At 38.8% G+C, this 10556-nt stretch overlaps 1 protein-coding gene across 1 annotated transcript; it reads right to left on the bottom strand.

Annotated features, from left to right (window-relative positions):
* Positions 1-6420: 6420 nt before the first annotated feature.
* Positions 6421-7348, bottom strand: LOC119511248 (small integral membrane protein 30-like). The gene is made up of 2 exons (XM_037805765.1): positions 7194-7348; positions 6421-6496 (listed from the first exon to the last, which is right to left on the bottom strand). Exons 1-2 carry the CDS (start codon positions 7346-7348, stop codon positions 6421-6423), a joined length of 231 nt encoding a protein of 76 aa, XP_037661693.1.
* Positions 7349-10556: the final 3208 nt, after the last annotated feature.

The following is a 10556-nucleotide window of genomic DNA, read 5'->3' as shown; positions in this document are numbered from 1 at the left end:
TAAGGAAAAGGAAATACAGAATGTAAGCTTTGCATCATTGTTGAATCTCTTGTACTTCTTAGCTGCGCTTAATGGGATTGCATAAAAGAATGTTCTTGTTCATGGGAAGTGTATATGTGAATTACAGTGTTTGTTCAAGGATGTGTGCAGCTAGCTCTCATATGTACAGAAGACAGTGCAATAGATGATGTATGATAGATAGGGTAGGGAGGGAGGGAGGGAGGGAAAGAAATAGCGATGTGACAGCATGTTGAAGTTGATGGATTGGCGTATTGGGGGAGGGGGGTCAGGGTATGCTGGAGTTCTGTGTATGGGGTTTGTATTGTTTTTGCAACTGTTCCTATAACTTTGAATTTATTTCCAAAAAAAAAAAAAAAGAATGGTTGCCATTAAACAAACAGGAAACTACAAATGCTGGAGAGGATGGGGAGAAATTGGAATTCTTATTCATTGTTAATAAGAATGTATAATGATACAGCTGTTGTGGAAGACAGTTTGGCAATTTCTCAGAAAACTAGATATCAAATTACTCTATGATCCGGCAATTCCACTTCTCGGTATATATCCAGAAGGTTTGAAAGCAGTGACACGAACACACATTCGCACACCAATGTTTATAGCAGCACAGTTCACAATTGCCAAGAGATGGAAACAATCCAAGTGTCCTTCAACAGACAAGTACATAAACAAAACGTGGTGTATACATACGATGAAATATTATGCAGCAATAAGAGGGAACAAGGTCCTGAAACACATGGCAACATGGATGAACCTGGAAGATATAATGCTGAGTGAAGTAAGTCAGACACAAAAGGAGAGATACTGTATGTTACCACGTCTGTGAACTCCCTGAACAATGTAAAATTGATGTCTTATAATGTAGAATATTGGGGACCTAGGGACAGACAGAAACTAGTGAGGGGGAATGATAATCTAGCATGTTCAGATATGTTAATGATGGTGAATTCAAAGGTATGGGAATGGATGGGGTGATGATTGTTTGTTAATGGACTTACAGGTATTAGAACTGCATTAAAGGCGAGTAGAATTGAAAGAGCTTGTTTAAAGGCATGTATCCCACAGATCAGCACTACAAATATAGATAGGTGCTTACATGATAATACTTCTAAGGTATTATGTACACTAGTACAGAGAGTTGACAACAGAAAGGTATATGGGAAAAATTACCTATTGCATACAGGAGACTATAAGTAACAGGAATACCATACTACTACCACACAAATCCTAGGTACAAATAATTAAGGGCTGAAAAGAGCTACGAGGTGGGTTGGATCATGAGAATTGTTTAAAATGGAGAGTGATGAGGATTATACAACTAAGTGACGATAATGTGAGATATGGATGGATTATAATGGACTAAACATATGCTATGTGAACATAGGAACCCCCTACTTCATAAGGCAAGCCCTCGATCTTGAGTCTTGCTCTGCTGAAACTTATGGTTGTAAAGGGGAGGCTAAGCCCACCTATAATTATGCCTCAGAGTCACCTCTAGAGAACCTCTTTTGTTGCTCAAATGTGGACTTCCTCTCTCTAAGCCTAACTCCGCAAATAGATTCATCACCCTCCCCTAAACGTGCAACAGGATCCCTCAGATGAATGAGTCTCCCTGGTGACATGGGACCCGGATTCTGGGAGTGAGCCTGACCCTGGCATTGAGGGGTTCAGAATGCCTTTTTGACCAAAAGGAGGAAAAGAAAGGCAACAAAATAAGGTTTCAGTGGCTAAGAGAATTCAAATAGAGTCAAGAAGCTGTCCTGGAAGTTAATCCTATGCAAGCTGCAACTAGATTTGCCAAATGCCCACAGTATGATAAACCCAAATCAACGGTAGTCCTGAAAACCCTACAGAATACCTGGATCCCTAACTGAGACTCTATAGAAGTTTCACTCACTAAGTTCATTCTTCAGAAACTTAAACCCTCCAGAGAACTCCGATGCCAGCTAAGTCCCAAAACCCAGAGGCAATAGTCTCTTCAAGAACATCAACCAGATGTGTCCCCTTTCCCACAATGTCAGCACCCCTTTACAACATGAACAAGTTAGGGTGGTCACTGCCTAGACATCTCTGAAGATCGGGAAAGTGACTAAACTAGAGGAAGGGGTAGCAACAGACAACATGGAATTTAACAAAGGATTATGAATACTGAATCTCTATGCAATTTTCTTCTTCTTAGTTGCTAGGGTATTAGAATAGCTAGAAGGAAAGAATTGAAATGCTGTAATGGTAGCCCAAAGCATCCTTTGAAATTTGTTCTGTAGCTCCTTGTTAAATTGCAATTTGAAAGTTATCACCTTTTTGTATATATGCTATATTTCATAATAAGGAAATAACTGAAACTATGGTACTGTAACTCATAACGTTTTTGGAAATTTCCTCTATAATTAACTGTTACAGCATACTTTGAGAGATATTACCTTTTTGCATATATGTTATATTTCACAATAAGGAAATAACTGAGACTGTGGAACTGTAACTCATAACATTATTTGAAATTTGTTCTCTGACTACTTGTTAAATTGCACTTGGAAAGTTATCAGTTTTATGTATATCCTACATTCTACAATAAAAATATGATAAAAAAAGAAATCTCTTTCATGAACCAAAACAAATGTATGACACTGTAACTAGAATCTAATAATAGAGGGATAAATAGGGGAAAATATACCTATTGCAAATTATGTACTGTAGTTAGTAGTATTTTAACATTCTTTCATCAACAGTAACAAATGTACTATACCAATACTATGAGCTAATAACGGAGGGGGGGTGGTCAGGGGTAGGGGAGGAATTTAGTTTTCTTTTTGTCTTTATTTCTTTTCTGGAGTAATGAAAATGTTCTAAAAATTGGGAAAAAAATTAACTGTGGTGATGGATGCACAGCTGTATGGTGGTGCCATGGGCAACTGATTGTGCACTTTGGATCTTTGGATAATTGTATGGTATGTGAACAATCTCAATAAAATTAAATTTTAAAAAAAGGTTACATATTATATGGTTCCATTGATATAGAATTCTTGAAATGACAAAATTATAGAAATGGAGAACAGATTAGTGGTTTCTAGGGGTTAATTGTGGGGTAGGGAGAGGGAATGGGAAGGAAGTACATGTGGCTAGAAAAGGCAACAAAAGATCCTTGTGGTGATGGAAGTGTTCTGTATCTTGCCTATAAGAACATCAATACCCTGGTTGTGATATTGTATTATAGTTTTGCAAGATGTTTTCATTGGGGGACACAAGGTAAAGGGTCAGAGAGATTTCTCTGTATTATATCTTACAACTACACGTGAATCTACAATTATCTCAGAATGAAAAGGTTAATTAAATTTAAAAATCTGGATGGATAGAATCACCATTTATTTAGATGGGGAAGGATGCAAGAGCAATTTTGGTAAGTAGAAATCAGGAGTTTGTTTTTAGACATGTTGAGTTTTAGGTGCTTATAGACACCTAAATATCTATGGATTTATAGATCAAGCAAGCAGCTGGATACATGTGACTGGAGCTCAGAGAAGAAGTCTGGACTGTAATATATAAATATGAGTGTCATTGGCAAATAGTACTTAAAGCTAAGGAAGATCTCCCAGGAAAAGAATATAGAGCCAAAATAGACGAGAACCCCATATCAAACCTTAAAAAAAAAAAATCCATAATATAGAGATCAAATAAAGGAGAGAGCTAGCAAAGAAGACTGAGAAGGACTGACAAAAGATATACGGAAACAGCATGCCACAAAAACCAATATAGAGAGTTTCAAGAACTCAAAAGAGTCATCCACAAACTATGGTTGGGAAAATATAAAATAGAGTCAGCACAAACTCATTAAAAATGAAATTTCCTAATCTCTGACTTGCATGATCTGATGCAAAAACCATCTGTGCAATTTGTAGTCTTTTAGCGTTCTCCCTTTTTTTCTAGATACGTGAAAAGGGAAGGGCAGAAATCACGGGCTCTTATTTTAGCACCAGTTATACATGGCATTTCATCACCACCACTGAAGCTATTTCCTTGAAAATTTGGTGATTATACTTATTCTCCTTTGTGCTCATGTCTTCGCTTGTCCTCTTCTACCTCTCCGATCTCATCTATCATTGTCCCCCTGCTCACTGGGCTCAAACATGCTAAGCACACTTGTTCTAGTTTGCTCATGCTGCAGAATGCAAAACACCAGAGATGGATAGGCTTTTATAAAACGGGGGTTTATTTCACTACACAGTTACAGTCTTAAGGCCACAAAAAGTCCAAGGTAACACCTCAACAATCGGGTACCTTCACCGGAGGATGGCCAATGGCATCCGGAAAACCTCTGCTAGCTAGGAAGGCAGCTGGCGTCTGCTCCAAAGCTCCGGCCTCAAAACGGCTTTCTCCCAGGACATTCCTCTCCAGCAAGCTTGCTCCTCCTCAAAACGCCACTCACAGCTGCACTCACTTCCCTCTCTTTGAGTCAGCTCATTTATATAGCCCCACTTATCAAGGCCCACCCTGAATGGGCGGGGCCATGCCTCCATGGGAACATCTCATCAAAATCATCTCCCACAGCTGGGTGGGGCACATTCCAAGCAAATCCAACCAGCACCAAAAACGTCTGCCCCACACAAGATCACAAAGATAATGGCATTTGGGGGACACAATACACTCAAACCGGCACAACACTCCTCACTGGCTTTTCTTTCTCATGCCCCTTTGCTACTTTCTCCTGAGGTTTCCAACCAAACAATTCCAGGTCCTTCACTTTTTCCTGTCTACACATAGTCAGTAGGTGATCTCAGCTGGTCCCATGGCTTTAAATACCACCTATATACAAACAACTCTTAAGTTTATCTTTAGTCTCAACTTCTCACCCAAACTCTTGACTCATATTCAATTGCCTATGCAATAGCTCTCTTTGGACGCCTAACAAACATCTGTAACATATCCAAACATTTGTCCCCCTCACTCCCAATTTATTCTTCTCCCAAGTCTTCCCCTTTCCCAGAATTCCCTAAAAAATGGTGGGAAAATTTTAAAACATGTCCCCAAATTCTTTGACACCCCAATGTCCCCTCCCCTTGAATCTAGATGAGCCTATGAATAATTTGAGCAATGGAATATGGCAGAAATGACATTATGTGACTTCTGAGGCTAGGTCATAAAAGTCCAGGCAACTTTCTACCTGGTTCTCTTAGAATGCTTGCAATATGGACACTCCCTCAGGAAATACTTCCTATCTCAAAATCCACCCATCACACTGTGAGAAACCCAAGCCAACAGAGATCATTAAAATGATGGTTTTTTCAGTCAACTACTTTGGCAGTGATTAGTAGTAATAGATAACTGGAACTTATGTCAGCTTTATTCTTCCAATTATTCAATCTAAGACCTCTGACATCATCCTTGACTCTTTTCTCTCAAATTCCATATGCAACTCATTAACAAATCTTATCAGCTCTGTCATCAAAATATATCCAGAATCTAACCAACTTTCACCACCTCATCTACAAAATGGATTTCTGCTAGTTGGAATTCTTTGTTTCAAACAACAAAAACTGACTCAGGCTAACTTTCACAGAAAAGAAATGTAATGACAGAAAATCAGATGAATCACAGAATAGACCAAAAGGGATGAGAATCATGTTTGGAAGATGGCCTGAAATCAAGGAAGGTTAGGCATAAAGAAGCACATCCAAAGAACAGCCTGAATGATGAGCTGCCATTTCTGGACACAGATGCATCACCTTCATCAGAATCAATCCTGGACTGTCCCTACTCTTTTATTTATTTATTTATTTTACAACATAATGGATTTATATGTAATATAGTACTTGTCACCAAAGGATGTTAATCAGTACAAAGTTTTCTTTACATTAAATCTTTTCTTCATTTCAATGTTTAATATAAAGCTTTTTTTTTACATTAAATTGTTGTCTCCATTGCAATATTAGATGCACTGAATACATTTTTCTAATTTTTTTTCTTCAAAGATTTAAAGGTTTCAATTTTTGACTAAATTTCATATCCAAGAAATGTGGGAGATGAGAAACAAAAATTTAATTAAAACATGGAGAAAAGACTCCCCAACAATTCAGGAGACAGTGATTATAAGGGAACGATGGTGATTTCCTAGGATTCTGAGTAAGAGCTTCCTTCTTACTATTTCATGAGCTTTGAGACATCTGAAACTAAGGAATATTACTTATGCAAATTTCAGTTATATTATTTATTTGACCTCCTTTACAACTATCAAATGGAAATTATAGTCTGTTTTTTCCTCAGTGCTTTCTTTGATATGAAAGAACATCTTTCCTCATTTAACATACATCAGTTTGTTCCTATTCATAGGAAAACATCTAGGAATGTAAAATTATCTCATTTATTATCTGTTTCTTGGGAATTTTCAGACACCAAAGCTCAGTTTTAACCTCAATAGCACAATGGCTTCAGGATGAGGTTTGATTTAGGAGGCCTTGGAGGCCACATCTGTCCATTTCTCTTTTGCACATTGTGCCAGCTTGAATATATTGTGTCCCCCAAATGCCATTATCTTTGATGTAATCTTGTGTGGGCAGACATTATCAGTGTTGATTAGATTGTAATTCTTTCAGTGTTTCTTTGGAATGCACCCCACCCAGCTGTGGGTGATGACTCTGATTGGATAATTTCCATGGCGGTGTTGCTCCACCCATTCAGGGTGGGTCTAAGTTGATCTGTGGAACCATATAAATGAGCTGACATAATAGAAGGAACTCAGTGCAGCTGAGAGTGAACTTTTGAAGAGGAGCTACAGCCAAGAGGGACACTTTGAAGAAAGCACAGGAGCTGCAGATGAGAGACATTTTGAAGATGGCCATTGGAAGCAGACTCTTGCTCCGGAGAAGCTAAGAGAGGACAAATACCCCAAGTGCAACCAAGAGTGACATTTTTGAGGAACAGCAGCCTAGAGAGGAATGTCCTGGGAGAAAGCCATTTTGAAACCAGAACTTTGAAGCAGACGCCAGCCACATGCCTTCCCGGCTAACAGAGGTTTTCTGGACACCATTGGCCATCCTCCAGTGAAGGTACCCAATTGCTGATGTGTTACCTTGGACACTTTATGGCCTTCAGACTGTAACTGTGTAACCAAATAAACCCCCTTTTATAAAAGCCAATCCGTCTCTGGTGTTTTGCATTCTGGCAGCATTAGCAAACTAGAACATGCATGTACCGCCAAACTAGCACAAATGCCTGTAATGCTGAGAACCACACCTAACAAGACAGCAATTGTATCTCCAGCTTCTACTGCTTCAACAATAGGCAGCACCAACAGCAGCAGCATGAGGACTATCAACAATTGTGTTGAAACTGAGGTCATGATGCTGGGATCTTTTTTTTTTTTTTTTTTTTAATCTTCATTTTATTGAGATATATTCACATACCACGCAGTCATACAAAACAAATCGTACTTTCGATTGTTTACAGTACCATTACATAGTTGTACATTCATCACCTAAATCAATCCCTGACACCTTCATTAGCACACACACAAAAATAACAAGAATAATAATTAGAGTGAAAAAGAGCAATTGAAGTAAAAAAGAACACTGGGTACCTTTGTCTGTTTGTTTCCTTCCCCTATTTTTCTACTCATCCATCCATAAACTAGACAAAGTGGAGTGTGGTCCTTATGGCTTTCCCAATCCCATTGTCACCCCTCATAAGCTACATTTTTATACAACTGTCTTCGAGATTCATGGGTTCTGGGTTGTAGTTTGATAGTTTCAGGTATCCACCACCAGCTACCCCAATTCTTTAGAACCTAAAAAGGGTTGTCTAAAGTGTGCGTCAGAGTGCCCACCAGAGTGACCTCTCAGCTCCTTTTGGAATCTCTCTGCCACTGAAGCTTGATGCTGGGATCTTGAGGGCTGAAGATTCCAAAGAAACAGGGATGTGCCAGTTCAATGTATTATGTCCCCCAAAATGCCATTATCTTTGATGCAATCTTGTGTGGGCAGACATATTAGTATTGATTAGATTTTGGAATCCTTTGGGTGTTTCCATGGAGATGTGCCCCACCCAACTGTGGGTAATGACTTTGATTGGATAATTTCCATGGAGGTGTTGCCCCGCCCATCCAGGGTGGGTCTGAATTAAATTACTGGAGCACTATATAAGCTCAGACAGAAGAAGCAAGCTTGCTACAGCCAAGAGGGACACTTTGAAGAATGCACAGAAGTGGAGAGAGTAGCTGCAGATGAGAGACAGTTTGAAGACGGTGGTTGAAAGCAAACTCTTGCTCTGGAGAAGCTAAGAGAGGACAAACACCCAAGTGCAACTAAGAGTGACATTGTTGAGGAACTGCAGCCTAGAGAGGAATGTCCTGGGAGAAAGCCATTTTGAAACCAAACTTTGGAGCAGACGCCAGCCACGTGCCTTCTCAGCTAACAGAGGTTTTCTGGACACCATTGGCCATCCTCCAATGAAGGTACCTGATTGCTGATGTGTTGTTACCTTGGACACTTTATGGCCTTAAGACTGTAACTGTGTAACCAAATAAACCCCCTTTATAAAAGCCAATCCATTTCTGGTGTTTTGCATTCTGGCAGCATTAGCAAACTAGAACAGGGGTATATATCTATATAATTTCATCTGACTCGAAATACTCCCTTCCTGGAGCTCCAGATGCTGAGGTTAGGAAGTTCCACGAGATACCGCCTTCCAGGAAGCAGCCATTACGGGAATCCCCCTACTCTTTTATACTCTTTGACTTCTCACCTCCAGGAAGACATATATTTTTGGTTGAGCTTAGGTGATATTCTTGAGTTCTCGCAGTCAAGGAATGGGAAAAGAGAGGGTTTGGGTTTTTTTTATTTTCATGGTAAGAAGCAGTGGCCCAACTCCCATCAAAATAACTCACTCAACAGTGCATTCTACAAGTACAGAAAGTGGTGCAAATTCGGAACAGGCAAGTAAAAGTAAATTTCTATGATAAGGGTTGGGGGAAGAGAAAATGAAACATTTTGTAAGGCAAAGAGTAAGTTCTAAATACAAGTTAATATGATGGAAAGATAATTTGACTCTGAGTTAAAACCTTTGATTCAAGTTCTTTTCCACCACTTACTGGACATGTGATCCTAGGTAAGTCATTGAACTTCCCTGAAATTCAATGTTCCCATCTTTAAAATGGGAACTATAACATCTTCCCTGCTAACAGGTTGTTGGGAGGATCAAATAAATCTGTGAGCATATTAAGGCCACTATCTTACTAACATTCATCTTTGTTACATTGTAACCTACCTTAGGAACAGCCTAGGTTAGGCATTCTAAAAATGTCTACGGAATAAATAATAAGTATGGAAAAGATCTGTAAAATGAAAGCCCTAATTAACTTATATTACTAAATCCTCTAGGCTAAGGAAGTCCAGCTTTAAGCAATACCAAATATTCTTTGGGAGGGAACCCTTGACACTGATAATTTTTGCTACCGACCTCTTCATAAAATAAATATGGAAATGGAAGAACAGCTTATTGCTTCTTTATGATGGTAGGAATTTGGTTTATGAAGCACATTCCATTTGTCACAAGTTTTAGGGACTTGGTAATGGTTCTTGAAAATCATTCTGGTATAGGGAAGTCATGAACTTTATTAGCTAGATTTCTCGCCTGTGGATTCAAGTAATTCTGAGAAAACAAGACCTATATAATTATAAGATAACTAATAGTATAAGCACACAATTTCTTAACTAAATCCTTTGCGGAGGAAAGAAGGTTTTGGAATTCAAAATTTCTCAGATATTTCAAAGATATCAGTGGCAAAATATCCATGTGGCAAAATATCCAGTGGCAAAATATCCTAACCCCCAATAGGGTCTGGGGCAGCACCCTATAATAAAATACAATAATGTTTCCACAGAGATATGTATGGGTGTCCATTCTAAGTAGTCTGAAGACTATAAAATAGTCTCGCATCAATTCAGTTATGGTTATTCCAACGCATGAGATCAAAAACCCTTTTGGTTTTCAGAGCATTTTTGGATTTTAGAAATGGAGCCAAGAAATTATGAACTTGTATTTTTCACCAGGGCATGGTTTTATAGAGCTTTGAAAAAGAAAATGCCCTACCTGTAAACTTAAAGTTCTTACAAACTTGAATATTAATATTAACTTACCTCTTAAAATCAACTATATAAAATCACTTTCACAATATTTTTAAAAAATGTTTGATTCAGCAAATCTTGAAATTGACCCAGAGAAGTCATCTATTTCAGCCTGCTGCCTAATTCAGCTAAACCCTACCAAGACCATTCACACCAGACAGTCACTCAGCCTTTGCTTAAATACTCCTGTGGGTCAAAAATTCACTGCTCCATGTGGCAACCTGTTGTACTGTCGGGCAACTTTAATGATTAGAATCACAGTCATCCCCTGTCACTTTTACCCTTTGGTCCTAACTCTGCCCTGGGCAGCAGGGAAAAACTATTCTACCCCCTCTGCCATGTGACAGCTAGTCAAACATTTAAAGTAGCAAATATCATTTGTCTCTTCTCTAGGCTAAACATTTGCTCTATCTCTTCCACCTAGAG

Source organism: Choloepus didactylus, chromosome 16 (genome assembly GCF_015220235.1).
Source record: "Choloepus didactylus isolate mChoDid1 chromosome 16, mChoDid1.pri, whole genome shotgun sequence".
Lineage (NCBI taxonomy): Eukaryota > Metazoa > Chordata > Mammalia > Pilosa > Megalonychidae > Choloepus > Choloepus didactylus.
The sequence above is the reverse complement of the archived record's forward strand: the minus strand, read 5'-3'. Positions and strand labels throughout refer to the sequence as shown.

Excerpts from the sequence above, each read along its gene's own strand:
- LOC119511248 (XM_037805765.1), bottom strand. The coding sequence starts at position 7,348 with ATGACCTCAGTTTCAACACAATTGTTGATAGTCCTCATGCTGCTGCTG. Across the intron at positions 6,497-7,193 it reads GCTAGTTTGGCGGTACATGC|GCAAAAGAGAAATGGACAGA; the intron begins ATGTTCTAGTTT and ends CTGGCACAATGT.